We start from the raw sequence: 19,274 nt of genomic DNA, 5'->3' as shown, positions 1-19,274 counted from the left end.
GTGGATCTCCTACCGTTTGCTTTCAGCGAGCTGCTGTTTTGTCTTCTCCTCAATTATGCGTGTGACCGAGTGTGTTTGCATGTATGGAAGGTGTCTATGTGCGTTGCGTCGGAGCACTGAAACTCACCATCCTTTGAGCGGTAGAATGTTTGTTTCCTTTTCTTTCATTTTGTTGTTACACTTCTTATTGTTACCAGTCCATCACTGCTACCTGTCCTGTCTTGCACTTTATACACAGTCTGTAAAATGTCAGTCTTGTATATTAGTCTAGTCATTATGGGGGGTCCACGCGCACCCCCCGTAATTGTTGTTGACACCCATTTTTTTAGACTCCTTAATATGTCTAGTTAACAATAAAAGATGTTAACATTGCTGCAAATTGTCCCATGACTGTTTTTCAGAGGTCATCTTGGAAACTGCAATAGCGATTTGTTCAATTCTGACATTTGACTATTCACATAACTTTTGAACCAGACATGGTACAAAGACAAATTAGACCACTTTTCCACATCATTCCAGCATGGGGGATTGATTGGAAGGCTCATTGGGTTCATAAAAACATGTTTAGACTACTTTGTAGGACAAAAATGACTAAAATTTATCAAATATTCAATAGATTCGGACATTAACTAATGTCTAAGTTTTCAAAAATAGTGCAAAGATTACAGAAATTGCAAGCATTTATGACTAAATACATTCCTTGACTTCAGGTGACTTCCATACATACTGTCATTAACATCAAAACATCCCTGCAACCTTTTAAGGCTATGCTCAGTCATGGTTGATGCGAAAAGCACAAAATATTAGCACTCTGATGCATTGAGATGCATTGATGACTTGACCCTCCCAAAACTTCTAGCAACAGATTTTTCAGTGGTTTACAATAGTATCAGATGTACGTAGAACATAATAAAAGTTGACCAAACTCTGACTTTAAAAAAAGGTCTCAATTTCAAGATGGCCGCCAACAGACCCTTTGCATGATCATGGCCCAAAAAATGACCTTAAAATGACGGAACAGTGATATTTGATAAATGTTTTGACCATGTCATATTATAATTATTATATCTGCTTGATGGGTAAGTGATAAGTACAATTTCATATGGAAGAAGTTCACTACAACTGTGTGGTTTTGTAAAATTAGTGGGGGGGAAATCATCATGTGTAAATACTAACCTTTTTGTGTGTGTGTTTATTTGCCTTTTGTTGTTTATAATGTGTCCAGTCATTTTTAAATGTATGCCATTTATATCTTAATTTAATATCTTGTTTTTATGATGATGAATAGTAGAAAGCCAGAAACTCGTACAAAAGACCAAATTTGTGTTTCAAACATGTGAAGACAAGACAGGACACAAATGGAATTGCAAAACAGGACAGCATCTGATGTGCAGAGACACAAAAAATAAGATAATGTGAAACTACTACAGTGACCACAAAGAAATACTAGAACACAGTAAATTGTCAGCAACAGTAATAAAAGCAGTACATATATGTTATGGCATAGAGAACAGAGTGGGTTTAGTGCACATGTCCAATAGTGCAAAGTATTCTGTGTCCCTCAGCACTGCCCAGAGCATGGAGGAGATGCCAGGAGATATGCCAGTACACCAGGGAATGTAGAGGAGACCATAGGATGGTTTAATATCTCCTGTGTGCCAAGTGGCACTGCCAGAGCTCTGCAAAATGAGCTTTAAGGCAACTAATTTAGGCCTACATGCTGCTCTTCAAATGGTCAGAAACAGACTTCATGATGAGGGTAGAAGTACCTGGTATCCACACTAGGGTGACCATCTCCATGACAGGTAAAAGGAGGACATATTTTCGGATGGGGCGTGTGGGGGTCCTGGTGCTTGGTGCTTGGTGCCACCCTAATCCACACATGGGGCCTATGCTTTCTGAGCAGCACCGTAGGGGGCAATTTGCGTAAGAACAGAGAACATCAAAATGGCAAATTTATCATCGGCGCCTCGTGCTGTTCATAAATGATGTTGCAGGCAGCATAACATTCTCCATGTTCTCTCCAGACTTTTGTCATGTCTGTCACGTATCTTCAGTGTGAACCTGCTCTCATCTATGAAGAACACAGGGAACCAATGGTGAATGTGCCAGTCTTAATTCTCTCTGGTATATGCAAATCGCTCCCTACAGTGCCGCTTTGTAAGCATAGGCCCCACTTGTGGACACCAGACCCTCACTCCCTCCTAATGAAATCTGTTTCTCATCCGCATCCTCCTGGACCTCTCTGCAGCTTTTGACACAGTACCTAACACCTTACAATGGCTCTCTGAGTTCACTGGATTATCTGGCACAGCACTCGTCTGGTTTCACTACCTATAAAACCGGCAACAATATGTCCCACTCAGTCCCTGGATTCATCCTTTATCCTAGATTCATCAATATCAATTCAGTCCCACATCAAAATAGTCACCAAATCTGCTTTCTACCATCTCAGAAACATCTCCAGTCTCACTCTCAAAACACACACACACACAACCTTGGTGGTGTTTTGAAAGTCACAATCAAGAATTGCTATTGTTTCTGACCATTTGAGCACTTGACATTAGTGGCCTATAAAGCTCAATCTGAAGGGCCCTGGTAGCGCTCTTCCTGTGGCACCTGGCACAAGGAAGGAGATAGTGTTCCCACTGCTGGATTGTAAAACCATCCTATGGCCTACTCCATGTCCCTTGGTGTACTGGCATCTCCTCCATGCAAATCCATCTCTAACAATGATGTTTTTTTTTCCATTTTTTAAGCACTTTGAGTTACATGCCTTGTATGATACAGTGCTATACAAATACAATTATTATTATTAGTAGTATTATTATGCTCTGGACATTGTGGTGAGGGACATAGCAAACCTTTTTGCCACAGCTCACATAGATGATTGGATGAGTGGCACTAGCTGAGCAAATGCTCATGATGGGTGGTGAAGCACTTGCCCACCCCAGGAAGCAGTGGCATTAGTGGGCTATTTCTGTGACGAAAGGTTGGTGTCCCAGTAGAGAGCCTCACTCATGCATCTCTCCAGGGATTTTGTGTAACTCACTCTCTCTCTCTCGCAAAACCAGTGATGGGTGAAGGGTGTGAAGGGTGTTGGGCTTGCCCTGGGTATTGGTTGTGGAAGTTGACAACAATCTCTTCAGTCTTGCTACCTGTCAGCAGGAGGTTGTTGTGTCTGTACCACATCAACAATGTCAACCAGTCTCATCAACCGATGGTGAGGATATCTACTAGAGCTCTGTCATCTGCAAACTTCCAAAGAGGGTTGGTGCTAATAGGTTGTTTAGCACTGAGGACTGAGCACACCTTGGGCCCTGTGCTCAGTGTTATGGTAAATGAGGTTGTTGGCATTTGGTGCTTGGCTAAATAAGTCTTGCTAAATGCTGGATTGTAATTCATTACCAGCATCCTCATATGTCGGAGCATTCTCTCATATTAGTCTTTTTATAGAGATGGATTATGGCTGGGAGGTCAGGAGAAATTGCATCCTCTGGGGAAGACCTGTCTGAGCATACAAAGCAATGAAGATTAGAAGAAGGTGGATGGGTGTATTTGCTGTTGGATGTGCGACAAGACTAGCCCTTCAAAGCATTTCATGATGCTTGGCATCAGAATAGGAATGATTTCTTTGGGACAACTTTGATGGTGATAGCTTTGAAACATGATGGCATCATGCCTTGTTGGGACAACTTTGATGGTGATAGCTATGAAACATGATGGGATCATGCCTTGTTGGTAAAGAGATAGTTTAGCAAGTGTGCTCAGTCTTTGCACACACAACTTTGGCCATTGTCTGAACCAGCTGGTTTTCATAGGTTCATCGTGGCAGACACAGAGTTTGACACAGACACAGTGTTTCTCACAGATGTGCCTGGTGGTTTTATGAGCTTTGATTTTAAACCGGAGTGCATCCTGGGGGGTGTATACTAAGAAGCTGGTTTAGTAGTGAAACAGGTGAAGTTAACCTTGTGTTAAAGGTAAATAATTTAATGGAACCTGGAGTCCTCATTTTCTTAACTAAATCATAGGTATATCTATTAACAAATTTACCATTCCTTGTTGGTTAACTTAGTGGTTTATTACTTAACCATGTTCAACTTCTCAGTATACCCCCCTGGCTTAATACTGTAAATCAGCGGTTCCCAAACTTATAGCAGGCCACGCACCCCCGTTTGGGCTGCAGTAGATGTTGCATCGTTTAGTATCCTAGTTGTTGGGCATGTTGTGTTACCATGGAAATTGGGATGGATTCTTCTGGCAAATTGCAGGAAAATAGCAATGTGCTGGAGCTGGCTGGCGTGTTGCATATTTTAAAGCAATAATGGGTGAATTTGTTTGTGAGAAATTGTATGCACTGTGCTGCCAACAAGGAGTTAGGAAATATCAAATGAAAGTATTCTGATTCTAAATCTTCAATTGCTGAAGAGTGGAAATTTCACATTGTTGTTAATAGTGCGCTGTAGTACAATTACTCAGTAAAACACCTATATTGCTTGGCTTCACATGATTCTGAGCCAACATATGCCAGCTCTATTTCACTAATTTTGATCTAATTTAATTCAATAAGTTTATTTTTATGTTGATAATTGATTTTCTCAAAGTCAAAATGTATTTATAACTACTTACCCATCAAGTAAGGATAGTATTAAGAATATTACATTGTCAAAATGCATATCAAACATCACTATTTCTGGTCATTGTATGGTCATTTTCAGACAATGCTCATTTTGTGGGCCTGGTGGCGGCCATCTTGAAATTGAGGCCTTTCTTGTCACAAAAAAACTGGGCAAACATTTATTATGTTCTAAGTACATCTGATATTATTTTAAACCACTGAAAAATCTGTTGTTAGATGTTTTGGGAGAGTCAATTCAACAATGCATCAGATTGCTAATATATTGTGCTTTTCGCATCAACCATGACTAAGCATAGCCTTAAAAGGTTGCAGGGATGTTTTGATGTTAATGACAGCATGTATGGTAGTCATCTGAAGTCAAGGAATGTATTTAGTCATAAATGCTTGTAATTTCTGTAATCTTTGCACTATTTTTGAAAACTTAGACATTAGTTAATGTCCGAATCTATAGAATATTTGATACATTTTAGTCATTTTTGTCCTACAAAGTAGTCTAAACATGTTTTTATGAACTAAATGAGCCTTCCAATCAATTCCCCATGCTGGAATTATATGGAAAAGTGGTCTAATTTGTCTTTGTACCATGTCTGGTTCAAAAGTTATGTGAATAGTCAAATGTCAGAATTGAACAAATCGCTATTGCACAGTTTCCAAGATGACCTCTGAAAAACAGTCATGGGACAATTTGCAGCAATGTTAACATCTTTTATTGTTAACTAGACATATTAAGGAGTCTAAAAAAATGGGTGTCAACAACAATTACGGGGGGTGCGCGTGGACCCCCCATAATGACTAGACTATATGTCTATGTCCTGGCATGATATAGAGGGAAAACGTAATTTCATTTTCCTTGTATGACTTGTGCATATGAAGAAAGTGACGATAAAAGCTGACTTGACTTGGGAAGTGATTCATTTTATGTCTTGTTTCATTGTGTTTATCTTTGTTTGGTTTGTTCCCTATGGGCCCTTCACCCTTGTATCCAGTAACAGGCCTAGTATCTGGATAACTTGTTACCTCTATTAGCTGCCTGTTTTAAGTGCCATATAGGGTGCTTTGTAGCACCAGTGTGAAATTCTTTGTGATGCCTGCCAAGTGATGGTTTGCTGTGATCTGAGCATGATTTACAATACGTTTGCTGTGCAATGCGATTTATTTACAACTAAGGGTTTGCTGTGACACTGGGGTGGGTTACCTTGCTATATCTAATCTAGTGCTAAGAGGCAGAGGGGATTCTTCCAGCCGTCTTGGTCAGAGAGAGTAGAGAGAGAGAGGTTCCATTGGCCCATTGTTTCCAGGTTCTACTATTGCAAGGGGGAGGGGGGGGGGATCCCCCTTTACTGTAGGCAGACCTAGGCAGACCTAAGGACTATTCTATTCAATGCTAGGGGTGTTATGACACGCCTCTTTAGGCAGACCGGAACCTGGTCATGTTAGGTGCCCATAGCAACCTATTACATTGGCATATCTCTATATACTTAAAGAATCTCTGATCTTGGTCCTGGGGTGAGTGTGGGTGGCAGCTCTGTGTACAATGTTATAGTTGTATGGTACTCACCCATTTTACATTTTATTTCCTGTTTGGTTTCTTTTACCTTGTACGTGTATCATTACAGTCATATTGTCTTGGCCTTGCCATTGGAGAATAATTAAGATTCTATGAGGAATGTGTATTAATAAAAGAGACTTACTTGTTCCATTGCTGTCTCCAGCCTCCCTAACAAACCTGTGTGCCTGTACTTGCTAGTGGAGTAACTTGAGTTCCAGAGGCGTTTGTCCCCCTCTGGTGGCGTAGTTGTGCATCTACATACATCAAAATTGGTGATTAATTTCTTGGTTAACATCTTAAGTCCACAATACTACATTAGCATTAAGCAATTTCACAGGTTGAACGGACAAATTAACATTTGGATAAATACACTTTAAGGACAAAAGGTAACCAGAGACAAAAGAGCTTCACACATTGAACTTTGAGGACTTTGTCCTCTGGGCTCTGAATTAACATTACCATGGTGAAAATGTGTGTAAGCATGTGCTGTAGGGTGAATATATCTGCAATGATAGAATAGAATAGAATAGAATAGAATAGAATAGAATAGAATAGATTGCCTTTATTATCATTACACAAAGTATAGCCTACTGAGATTTGAGCTTCCCTACAAGGTGCACAGTCCTTTAGATGAACACAGTCCAGCGAGGGGTCTTTAATGATACTCCTGGCTCTGCTTAGGCAGGGGACAGCCCGTGATTTTGGCATGGTTTTGGTCACCCTCTGCAGTCTCTTCTGATGTGTGTAACGTCTGTTTGTTTTTTCTGTAATTATGTATGTTACAGGACACCTTAATTATGTTAATTAATAAATGATCCTCTACTCTACTCATTTATTTTTTTTACTTGCCTACTGGATTATCTTCTGCTGTGGGATCATTTAAAAGGGCTCTGGAGTATCCTCTGCATATTGCTTAAAACTTTCAAGCAATTGTGAAAACTAGACATACGTAAATGGCAGTTGAAATTAATCTCATGGCATCTATTTGGCTTTGCTTCACAGAAGCTAAAATGAGGTGTACTGTACTGTACGACTTGAACTAACTGCAGTTCTGCAGAAAATTGTGAAGGTAGTGGTACTTGTGTGATTTTAAAAAAATATGCCTATTATTGACTCTCTCCGGAATCCCAAAGTATTGCGTTCCAGAATTGTTGAAGAAACCAAAACACAATAGCACTTTACTCTGAAAGGTCATGTAGTCAGAGAGAGTAGAGAGAGAGAGGTTCCATTGGCCCATTGTTTCCTGGTTCTATAATGGCCCCCCTTAGGCAGACCTAGGCAGACCTAAGGACTGTTCTATTCATTGTAGGAGCTTTATGACACGGCCCTTTAGGCAGACCGGAACCTGGTCGCGTTAGGTGCCCATAGAAACCTATTATGTTGGCATATCTCTATACTTAAAGAATCTCTGATGTAGTAATTGTATTTCCAACAGAACTCTACACACTTGGGGGCAATTCCTTCGGCCGCCCATGCAACTTCCCCTTCCAGCACGAGGGAAAATGGTACTCGGATTGTGCTCCCAGGAAATCAACCAATCGCACATTTTGCTTGACAGGAGGAGACAGATGGGGTTTCTGTCCAACAACATGTAAGATACTTCTCTCTGTTTGCAAATGTTTTTAAATAAACTGGGAGAAAAACATCTGTAATGGTAATTTAAAGGGCCCATTATCCGTTTGTAGATGAGCAGAGGTAAGGCAGGTAGGCCTATTTGGGTTAAGTTATCATGTGAAGGTGATCTAACAAGTTCTAATGTGGCCCAAGTTTTTAAATTATTTTATTTTATTCTTTTAACCTTTGAGAATAGGTATTTTGCCTCTGCTGATATTAGCTTTTAGCATAGTGGGTTCTAGTATTGTTATTGACGATATTTTCCAATATTGTACAGTCAGCAGACGTGTTTGATACAGCCTCCGTTTTATATTTCCTCCCTTTTTCAGCAACTGAGGGCTGGAAGAAGAACCCCCTGACGGGTGTGTATTACCAGGTGAACGTCAACTCTGCCCTGACATGGCACCAAGCCCGGATGAGTTGTCAACAGCAGGACTCAGACCTCCTGAGCATCACTGAGCCCCAGGAGCAGACCTTCATCTCAGGTGACACAACACTCCACCACACAGTGGACGACATCTTGTTTGGCCAGCTGTGCCGGCAGACATAGACCATTTTCACTAGACTGAGGCTAAATTGCCATTCATTCATAATCCACCACACAGTGGATTTTCTCTTTATTATCAGCACCCCAACCCCCACCACACCCCACCCCACCCCACTGTTTTAACAATCAATGCACATCCTGCATGTTGCCTGATCTCGGTGTGACATGCTAATCTTTCAATAAACAGGGATCACAAGCGAGTTTACAACTGTATTTTGGATCGGACTGAATAGGTTAAACAACGAGGCTGGATGGCAATGGACCAATGGAAGGCCATTCCGTTATTTGCGATGGGGTTCAGGTAATTGTGGCTTGTGAACTGATAAAATTACAGCCTTATGGAAACCTGTTGAACCTACCGTGTTTTGCAAAAGAAGGAACCCAAAGAAATCTGTCGACTTTTTTTCAGGGCAGCCCAACAGAGAACATGGATGGTCCTGTGGGTCTTTAAGCACACTGGAAAACTTTAGCTGGTACAATAAGCTCTGCTCAAAAAAACATGGATATATCTGCCAAAAGCGATCTTCAGCCCCCACTATCCCCCCATGTAGGTGGTAAATATTTTATTCATTTGTAATTTCATTGCCTGGGTTTTTATTTCCTCATCGTGTAATTTAGGCATTCTCAATTCTTTTGTCTGCTGAATAGCCCTTCCAGTAGCTTGCAATGCTCCCTGGATTCCATACGAAGGACACTGCTATTTCTTGAACCGTACAAAGTACACATGGAAAGATGCAAGCGACCAGTGCATAGCCGGTGGTGGAAATTTAGCGAGCATTCACAACATAGAGGAACAAAGCTTTGTCTTCTCACAGCTGGGCTACAGTAAGTCTTTATTTGTATTATTATTATTTGCTTTTATTTCTTCTTTCTCATTATTTTGTATCTATCTATGCTGGGATATCTATCTATGCATGGGATGGAAATGCAAAAATCACATATGATGTGAAGATATTGCTATTCCTACAGTTCAGTGCAATCTGGTCATGAGAACATGCTTCTTCAGTACTTCTGCATAGTGGTGGGGACAAAGCATTGTTCTTTTGTGTCATATGAATATGCTCGCTGGGTTTTCCTTGGTTGTGCTTCTTGTCTTTGCAGGAGAGACAGATAAGCTGTGGATTGGACTGAATGACAAGAAGACCCAGCTGCTGTTTGAATGGAGCGATCATTCTCGGGTCATGTTCACTGCATGGGATGTGCAGGAGCCCTCACACCACCGATCTGAAGAGGAGGACTGTGTCCTCATGGGGGGAAAGGTACTGGCCATTGTAATGTGATAAGCACTATTGAAAAACAGTCATATGAGGCAATGAACATAACATTAACAATGTACAGCGGACCTTTTTTGGTGGCATTACATTTTGGAAAAAGGAATTAAATGACCTAACCTAAGGTGTCCCAAGTTCACCTTTGTTGCACTTAAAATGGAGGTACCATCAGAGTGTTAATAGAGAACACAATTTCTACTGTACATTTGTCTGCAGGATGGCAACTGGGCAGATGATATTTGTAGCAGAAAGTATGGCTTCGTATGTAAAAAGGCAGGGAACTCAAAGTTTGCCTCCGACAGTGACGATCAGAGTCCAGGCTGTAAAGTGGTAAGTGTTACAGCACCGTCAAGCCAGCAAGTGAAAATTCCTATTGTCTTCTTTCCAATTGTCTCCAACTTTGAAAATACATTGTGTGTGTGTGTGTGTGTGTGTGTGTGTGTGTGTGTGTGTGTGTGTGTGTGTGTGTGTGTGTGTGTGTGTGTGTGTGTGTGTGTGTGTGTGTGTGTGTGTGTGTGTGTCTGTGTGTGTCTGTGTGTGTGTGTGTGTGTGTGTGTGTGTGTGTGTGTGTTTTGTTTCATTGGCTTCAAGGGCTGGGTCAGGCATGGCTACTACTGTTATTTTGTTGGATCGGAGACAAGGACTTTTGAAGAAGCAGAGGAAATCTGTAAAAAGAGTGATGCCCATTTGGTTGACGTACAACACAGGTAAAAAAAAATGGGACAAAAGCCATAAATAGATTAGCAATAAATAGATTGCTTCAGGGAGTCAAATGTCATCCACAAATTATTGTCCGACCCGAGTGCCTAACCCACTCTACAGTATGTGCCTGATGATGTGGGGGCTCATTAGTCCATAATTAGGTGTATTGTCAAAGGCAGCATCATGAATTTTCTGAAGCATGGATTAAGGCTTCAATCTACCAGTGTTGGAGAGGAGGTTGAACACACTAGAATGGTCCTGCCAGATTGTTTTTTTTGCTTCACGTCACGTCTGGGCTGGGGGTTCTGGAAGGGCTTTTGCTTAATTACATGAAATATGTGCAGAGAATGTATTTAATTGCAAAAAGAAATTTTGAATAGTCTGACCAATGGTGGTTACAAAAATAGATGAATGTTTTTTTTTGCTTCCAGAGTAGATAATGCATTTCTCATCAGTCTGGTTGGACCCAGACCAGAGAAGCACTTCTGGATAGGGCTGAACAACCAAAGAGACCGTTTCGTTTTTGAATGGACCAACACCCAGAAGGTACCTTACACTCACTGGAATACTCATATGCCAGGTGGGTGTTCTTCTCTGGTATAGTTTAATCCAAATGATCTTTCATCAAATCATAATAACAACAGGATAATTAAATCGTTCTCTGTTGAAAAACAGGCCAGAGACAGGGTTGTGTGGGCATGACCACTGGCAGTCTGGGAGGGCTGTGGGATGTACTGAGCTGCTCCAACAAGGAGAAATACATCTGCAGACATCAGGCTGAGGGAGTAGTCACAACTCCTGCCCCTCCCACCTCACCCGCCCCAAGCTGTGCAGAGGGCTGGAGACCACTGGGGATCAGGCCATTCTGTTACAAGGTTTGTTGATGCTGAATGCATGACTTGACATCTACCCATTTTCACCTACCCAGCTACCAGTCTAACCACCTGATCTCTTCTTTGCTTGCTTTACATAGTTCTATGATATGGACTATGATGAGCGAAAGACTTGGTTTGAGGCGTTGGACTACTGTAGATCCATTGGTGGGGATTTAATCAGTATTACCAGCCATCTAGACAACATCAAAACTGACAGTGGGTAAGGGCTGTAACCTAAGATTTTCTAGGTTCATTTCACTGTCTCTGCTGTAACAACATACAATGATGCCATTAACTTACTGTATGTTACATCAGGTCATGGGCAGTGAGTTTAAATATAAGTAAATTCATTCCAATAAGTTCACAAACACAGTATACTATCAAAACGTAGTAACTTGTTTCTCTTCCAGATGGAACGGGTGGATTGGTTACAGTGCCCAAGATCCCAATGCTGGATACACATGGTCTGATGGCACTTCGGTGAGTTGTAAAAAAACTCGATAGATTTTTCAACTGTGTTTATGGCAATCAAATAATTGGAAAGCAAACAAGATAAAATATTACTCAACTTACAACTTGGATAATGCCTAAATAGTCTGTAAAAAGGATGCATGCTAACAAACATAATATTTTGTTGTTAAAACAGAATCAGTTTTTGTCATTGTAGTGAAAGAAAATTAGCCTGGCGATGCCATGTACTTCCACTAAAGATTTTGGCTCCGCACATAGTCTGGCGAAAGCCTCCAAGCTCAGTTCCCTCACGGTTCTGCCAATCAGCAAATAGTTGAGAGTGGTGGCGCAGAACTCACCCGCAGAGTCTGTTACTGATTGGTTAAGGTAACACGATTCACAATTTTGTCTTGCTATTTGTATGATTTTGCAACACTATGTCGGAACAGTCATGCTACAATTTGAATTGTAATTTGAATTCGGAACTCCAATGAATTTAAATGGCAGAGTAAGTTCAGACCATCTCCCCACCCTCCATGGAGACGGATTCCTCTTAGCTTTCGCCAGACTGTTTGACAGTCAACAGTTGGCTTTCGCCCAGGCGTGAGTTAGCCTGGTTCACACCAGACGGTGTGTGTGTAACTTTGGTGCCCCCTGGCGGAGCAGAGCTACACACACTACCGTCTGGTACACAGCCATAGAGCACGCTCCGTCTCCAACCAGAAAATAGACAGAGCATTTATTTCTTAAATATAAACGGTAACTCACATTGAGGAGTCACAAGACAGATTAGAGACTATATTGACTCTTTAAATATTAACAGGAAGGTTTTTGAAGGAATTTGTTGGTGAGGAGGCCGTGCAGAAGCAATACATTCTCAGATTATTTTCTGGTTGGAGACGGAGCGTGCTCTATGGCTGTGTACCAGACGGTAGTGTGTGAAGCTCTGCTCCGCCAGGGGGCGCCGAAGCTTCACATACACCGTCTGGTGTGAACCAGGCTAGGCGTGAGTGGGTGTTAGAAAGGAAGTGGTAAGGAAGGAATGGCTCATACATCAGTAAATATGTTTACACTTTTGTAGTCTGCCTATACAAACTGGAATGAAGGAGAACCAGACAATAAACACAATGATGAGAGCTGTGTGACAATAGATATATCTAACACGCTTTGGCAAAACCGTGCCTGTGAATATAGAAGTGACTTCATCTGTGAAATACGTAAAGGTAAAGCCAAATCTCATCATTCTTTCTCACAATGTATCATCAACATATTAAGTACATTATTCACATGTTTAAAAATTGCCTGACTACCTCATCTTACTCTATACAGGGGTTGTAATGGTTTGAATTTCTTTGCAGGACTTATCCCCAAGCCCCCTGCTAATGTTACGATTTCCAGTATGTAATGAATCACATTTTATTGTTACATTTATTTATTCATTTGTTTGTTCATTTGCTTGTTTTTTTTACGTACTTACTTACTTACTTACTTACTTACTTACTTGCTTACTTACTGACTGACTGATTTGTTTTTCTAATATTAATATTTTGTGTCTTTCAGAGTACAATGTCAGTAGAGATGGTTGGATTGAATACAACGGTCATCAGTACTTAATCAGTTTTTATGACACTGATTACATGGACACTGCTCAGAAGCACTGCAGGACAATAGGTGGTTACCTTGTAATTATAAACGACAGAGCAGAGAATCGATTCATCAGGGGCCAGGTAAATGATCGCCGCTATACTGCCCCACAAAGGCTAAGTGCAGTAACTACACCAACATTGAAACTTAGAAAAGGCTTGTTGGATTTAGGTTGGATAGGTAATGCAAATTTGACATTGCAATATTTCTAAAAGGAGACACATTTGGACCACAAGGCCTTGTTACCAGATAAAGGAGATGTAATGAAGACAATTTTCAGTCTAAACGCAATTTTGACAAAACTTATGTAGTTACTGCACTTTGCCTTTCATTGTGATTTAATTAGTATTTAGGATTCTGTGGTATTGTCTATGCATGTAATCAATACACATATGCATGTAAACAATACACATTATACAATACATACCACAACTGTTAGCAATCAATCATTAGAACTTGAAATAGTGGTGGCCAATCATGGACGAGTGTGGTTAGGATTCGGTCTTGAAAATTAAACGATGTTACAGTTTTGAATCCTGTGCACACATGGCAGTAAACAGTATCTGGGAGGTCTTCAACACCCTTAGCCACTGCTGCACAATGCTCTTGAATGAGCCACTGACCTCCTCATTGCATGTCATGTAGTTTCAGGGACTGCGACCAATAGCATGTACCTAAAATTGTGTTTCTCAATGGCTGTTCTATAGCCCGTCAAAGGATGTTAGGGAGTCCTCGGGGGCGTTGAATAGGAGACAGGGGGGCATTAGTCTCTTTCATTTTTTATTACTAATGGGAGTGATGGAAGGTTTATGATGAGGTCAAGGGAGTGTTTGCCCAAAAAAGCACGAGAACCACTGACCTGGCGTAACTGTTTTAATCACCCAAGCCAGTGAAGTGTAACATAATACTGTGCTTTTTGTATTCTCTGTAACTGTAATAGCAGTAGTGCATTGTCGTGATTCTGTTCATCGCCTTTAGATATCATCTTCATGGAATCACTTCTATATTGGGATGGGCATTGACTTTGAGTCCAACATCAGGTAAGTATCAGAAAACTTGTTTTGCATTCTATACATCAGCATTGTTTTGGTGGAAAATACATAATAATAAAATAATTCTAAAAGGTGAGATAAAGTAAAACAAGAAGTTTCATCATTTTTTTCAAAGGTGGATGGATGGGACTCCTGTGACTTATCAGAATTGGGCCGAGGAAGAGCCCCCAAGTGAAATCATTGACCAAACCTGCGTGATTATGGATTACTCGTATGGTAAAGATTTCCATATTGTCTCCTTTTTTTCTCTCTTAACATACAATTAATATACTGTAGATGTATGGTGTTCATTATTTCTAGCAGATACACGTAAATCATTTCTTAAAGTTTCCTTTGTTTCAGACATGTAAAAGTTTTAAAATACTAAAGTTTTAATGTATATTCTAAGTTTTAATACATAGTATTTCATACAAATTCTTTAGAGTTTTTTGTTGTTGTTGTTTTTCTGTCTCCATGTTAGAATCCACCTACCATTACAATTATAGACTGATCATGTCTTTAGGCAAAGCAACAAATAAGCAAGGGATTACTTACTGTATATCTACCACCGTACGTTCAATCACATGTATGAATCATGCTTCAAATCAACACTCAACTCTTTTATGTAGGCCTATATTGTGCTGTACCTACTGCATTGTAAAGAGTGGGGTGTTCTTCAACATTTAGGCCTACAGAGCAGAATGTCATTATTCTATTCTAATTATTAATTATTCTATTCTAATTAATAAATATTCTATTCTAATGAATAAATATTCTATTCTAGTTGCTCCCACTGTCTGTTGTTGTCACTGCACAATGTAGGCCTACTGTGTGTCACTGACAAACATGGGGTGCGTTCCTCGAAAGTGTAGTAGTTAGCCAGTTAGCAACTTGGGTAGTTGCCAATGGGAAATTGCATCGCAAACAACAAAGTAGCTAACATAGTTGGTAACTATGGTTTCGAGAAATGCACCCCTGATCAATTTCGCTCTCCAATGCCAGTGGCATTGGTCATTTCTCTGCCTGCGGTTAAAATGTCCATAATGATGATGACGATGACAATGATGATGATGACGACATGATGTGGGGTGTTTCATTTCCAGGTCTGTGGTCTACGACTAACTGTGGTAAGCGGTGGCCTTACATCTGCGAGCGTGACGGGGAACCTCCTGTAAATTCCACAAGGCCCCCACCTCCAGTCCCTGTTGGAGGGTGTGCCCCAGAGTGGACACAGTACAACGAGCACGTGAGTGGAGCACACATTTTATGTAAAACTGTTAAGAAAAATAAATCGAACGACAACGATTCGACACCTGACTTTTTCTCAGGCAGGAAATGTCATAGAAAATGCTACTGTAAGTTTATCAGAACAGCTCCTCAGCCAGTTTACAGGCTGTCTCACAAGCCAAATTTGTATCGATCCTCCTAGCGCAGCCCATTCTTAATGGCGTCATTGTGTACCACAAACTCACCACTATAGTGTGGTAGTGCAAAGCGGTGGGTCATGACATATTTAAGAATGTCTATCAAAGATCATTTTTGTTAGAGCTATGGTTGCCACCTCTGTCTGACAAAAACCTGGGCATTTCGACAATCCAATTGAAAATTGTCTAGTAAGCAATGACACTCTTCATTTAGTGAAGTCAAGTGGGGACAACCAGCTCCTCATCTTTGTTTGAACTACGGGAATCCTTATATGACTAGAAGATTTGGGTCGCATTAGAATGCTTTCAAGGCTTTTCTGAGGATAGCCATTTACACATTTTTTAGGCTGATCCATACTGCCCATTTGATTGTTTTACTGTCAGAGAAGGAAACATTTTATTTTGCTGATTTAATCAACATGACTCTGGAAGAATGCTAGCTATCAAAGATTATCTTTGGTGTTTTTGTCCGTGTTTTATTTACAAAGTAACACCTGCTAGAAGTAGCATTCCTCAATACTCTTCATCTGGTCTTTGTCACATTGGTAGATATGTGTTGTGCTATGTTTATTTCATTCACAGTGCTACAAAATTGAAAGTTCTCCAAAACGTTTTAAAGAGGCTCAGGTATACTGTAGAAAAGGAGGTGGGAATTTGGCCTCCATTGTAAGCACAGAGGAACAAGGTATGTACCGCGCTGTGTGTTCTGAGTGATGTGATTTGTGACAAAAAGGATATATTATTATGATTGATAGTACAACCCTTACCCTACACCCTGGAACAAAATCAAGTGTGCATTGAGGGGTTTTTGTCTGATTATTACGACTTGTATTCCACTGATATGGACTACCGTTAATATTGTATCTTAATATGTTGACCATCTTTGCTTAGCAACCCATGTTTCATGTTTAGTTTTAGAGGTGCTGAATGAGGTAGAGATTGTTTGAAGTGGAACACACCCCCTTAATGTGGAGTGATGTAAAGGTCACTGTTGCTTTGCATTAAGTGAGTTGATGTGAAAGCACCTCATACATTAAGTTATCAATCTTTGTCTGGCAGTGCCCACCACTAAAAAGGGTGATGAATTAGCGCTGTGTTTCCCCATCACAGAGGTGACTCTAGGTTCAGCTGGGGCCCCAAGCAAAATGTCAAAGGAGTGAACATTTGAGAGAAAGTTGCCACTACCGTAGAAAAGTGTGAGCTGTTATTGCCAATCCAGGGGCTTGGGGGCCCCAAGCGGCTGCCTACCTAGCCTGGTGACAAGATACGCCTCTGCCCCATCTCTCAGTTAGAAAAATAAGGGTCCGGTAGCATGGCAAGCAAGACTATAGTATAGAATGAATAGTCACTCTGGGGTCGCACCATTGACAAAGCTGAAGGTTGTGGATGGCACCAGTATTTCATCTTCACACTGCCTAAACTGCATGTAAGTAGCTAGTGCAGCCAAGTCCTCACCATGCTAAAAAAATCCTAAAAACAGATAGAGCATTGTAATTGGAGGAGAGGCTCCTGATAGGAAATATTTCCTATGGTGTGTTCCTAGACAAACCTGCTAGTCAAAGTGTACTTGGCTAAGGGTCTAGTTCTTCAGCACAATCCTTCACACTCAGAGCATTTACTGCACATGTACACTTATCCAGACCGCGCCCTCACCGTTGCTTCTAGCCAGGCCAGGAGCAATACAAATATGGTTTCTGAGCTCCAGAAAAATTGGGAACTCCTCCTCCCCCCAGCAAACAAGCAGTAGCAAACCAAGGGAGGCGTGTCAACCATGCCGTTTGGGAAGTGTTAGTTATTATGCTCTTGGTTTGACCAAATCTCGAAGAGATTAGAAAGTCGATGACAATCAGGCTAATGTACACTATCATAGCAGAGATTCTTTAAGTATATAGATATATGCCAATGTAATAGGTTGCTATGGGCACCTAACATGACCAGGTTCCGGTCTGCCTAAAGGGGCGTGTCATAATACTCCTAGCATTGAATAGAACAGTCCTTAGGTCTGCCTAGAGGGGGATTTCCCCCCACTCCCCCTTGCAATAATAGAACCCGGAAACAATGGGCCAATGGAACCTCTCTCTCTCTACTCTCTCTGATCATAGTTTTAGTTCACAAGGATTTAGTTCATCAGGAGACCCTTTCCAATCTGGCACTATGTTGATGTATTTCCACATAATTAATTAATTAAATAAATAATTAAATTAATTTAAATAATTAATTACATTAAACTGATTTCAGCATTTTTTACTGTTCTGATGTCGGATGTCCGTGGAGACGTGTGGATTGGGATGAAGTCTACCGATTCAGAGGTTTTTTGGACAGATGGAAGAGGCGTAGCTGTTACGAATTTCAACAGATTGAAACGTCCTTATCCAGTTCTCTATCCGTCATGGAATGGCATTGATGAGGAGGTAGCTGTTTTTGAAATGCTGATACGTATAGTTATTTTTGTCTTTCAATATAATATACATTGGACACTCATTACTTTTTGCATATGCTAATAATTACTGGTTTAAGTCTACTATGGTGTCTGGTATCAGGCATATTATTATATGCAGGTATATAGTATGTACTTCTTTTCATTTTAAGCTATATATAAAAACATCATCAACATAGTTTTTTTAAAAACTTTCTCCCCAGAATGCTTAACATGATCTGTATTCTGTGATTTGTCTTCTGACAAGGTGGTGTGCTATAAGATGCTCCAATCTCCTGCCCTTGTCACTGGACAGTGGAGACCAAGTAATTGTAATGAAACACTTGGTTTCATCTGCAAAAGACCAGTGGGTGAGCATCAGAAGTAATGACCTTTTGAACATTTAACCCACATGGGTGCCATATTACCTGCTTACTGCATGTCGTTGCATGCATAACTGGCAAACATTATCAAAGAACTGAAACACAGGGAAATGGTTCTCAACAAGAATCTGTTTTTGATTACCATCTCTAATCTTTGTCAAGGAGGCTACAACTCTCAAAGCTTATCAAGTTTTCAATATATTGTTAAGATCCTAGATCAGCCATCATAGTCATCAAGATATCTTAAAATGAATTATACGGCAATAACAAAATACATGCATTCTGACTGTTTCCATTTGCATGATATTTCAAGCTAGTTTCTGAGTTTAACCTTGTAGACAGACACACACACACAGAAACAATGAAGATGCCACCAGATAGAGGTGATGTGTTCCAGTCATTTTACAACCATCTTGACCCTTTTGTTTTTGCATATTTTGTAGATACTCGAATCCCTCCACAGAAAACAGGGCTAACCCTGTCATACAAAAGTTTTGGAAACTACTCCCTAAAGGTGCTGGAAAACAATCTGACATGGTGGGATGCCAAGAAGGCTTGTGAAAAAGATAACGGTCATCTTGTCAGCATCCGTGATGCCGTTGCACAAGGCTTTGTTGAGCTGCAAGCTCACCAACTCAAGCAGCCCGTCTGGATTGGTCTCAATACAAATGAGGTAGCAATGTTGTGTATTTTTTACATGGATGCAAGACTGCATTCATGCACGTT

General features: G+C 40.6%; 1 protein-coding gene across 3 annotated transcripts in view; it reads left to right on the top strand.

Annotated features, from left to right (window-relative positions):
* The window catches only part of mrc1b (mannose receptor, C type 1b), a 28,055-nt gene that overhangs the window by 4,119 nt on the left and 4,662 nt on the right, over positions 1 to 19,274 (top strand). For 2 of the 3 annotated variants that reach the window (XM_063219172.1, XM_063219170.1), the window contains 22 exons: positions 7,627 to 7,782; positions 8,135 to 8,290; positions 8,540 to 8,653; positions 8,762 to 8,899; positions 9,001 to 9,177; positions 9,454 to 9,611; positions 9,840 to 9,953; positions 10,215 to 10,330; positions 10,757 to 10,905; positions 11,001 to 11,200; positions 11,299 to 11,420; positions 11,611 to 11,680; positions 12,732 to 12,873; positions 13,009 to 13,047; positions 13,211 to 13,377; positions 14,273 to 14,334; positions 14,462 to 14,562; positions 15,429 to 15,571; positions 16,332 to 16,434; positions 17,988 to 18,160; positions 18,434 to 18,536; positions 18,992 to 19,221. In XM_063219172.1, coding sequence (XP_063075242.1) covers positions 7,627 to 7,782; positions 8,135 to 8,290; positions 8,540 to 8,653; positions 8,762 to 8,899; positions 9,001 to 9,177; positions 9,454 to 9,611; positions 9,840 to 9,953; positions 10,215 to 10,330; positions 10,757 to 10,905; positions 11,001 to 11,200; positions 11,299 to 11,420; positions 11,611 to 11,680; positions 12,732 to 12,873; positions 13,009 to 13,047; positions 13,211 to 13,377; positions 14,273 to 14,334; positions 14,462 to 14,562; positions 15,429 to 15,571; positions 16,332 to 16,434; positions 17,988 to 18,160; positions 18,434 to 18,536; positions 18,992 to 19,221 — 2,933 coding nt within the window. The remainder of the gene's footprint in view (positions 1 to 7,626; positions 7,783 to 8,134; positions 8,291 to 8,539; positions 8,654 to 8,761; positions 8,900 to 9,000; positions 9,178 to 9,453; positions 9,612 to 9,839; positions 9,954 to 10,214; positions 10,331 to 10,756; positions 10,906 to 11,000; positions 11,201 to 11,298; positions 11,421 to 11,610; positions 11,681 to 12,731; positions 12,874 to 13,008; positions 13,048 to 13,210; positions 13,378 to 14,272; positions 14,335 to 14,461; positions 14,563 to 15,428; positions 15,572 to 16,331; positions 16,435 to 17,987; positions 18,161 to 18,433; positions 18,537 to 18,991; positions 19,222 to 19,274) is intronic. The other variant, XM_063219171.1, reaches the window with a different exon arrangement.

This window comes from Engraulis encrasicolus, chromosome 16 (genome assembly GCF_034702125.1).
Source record: "Engraulis encrasicolus isolate BLACKSEA-1 chromosome 16, IST_EnEncr_1.0, whole genome shotgun sequence".
NCBI lineage: Eukaryota > Metazoa > Chordata > Actinopteri > Clupeiformes > Engraulidae > Engraulis > Engraulis encrasicolus.
The sequence above is the reverse complement of the archived record's forward strand: the minus strand, read 5'-3'. Positions and strand labels throughout refer to the sequence as shown.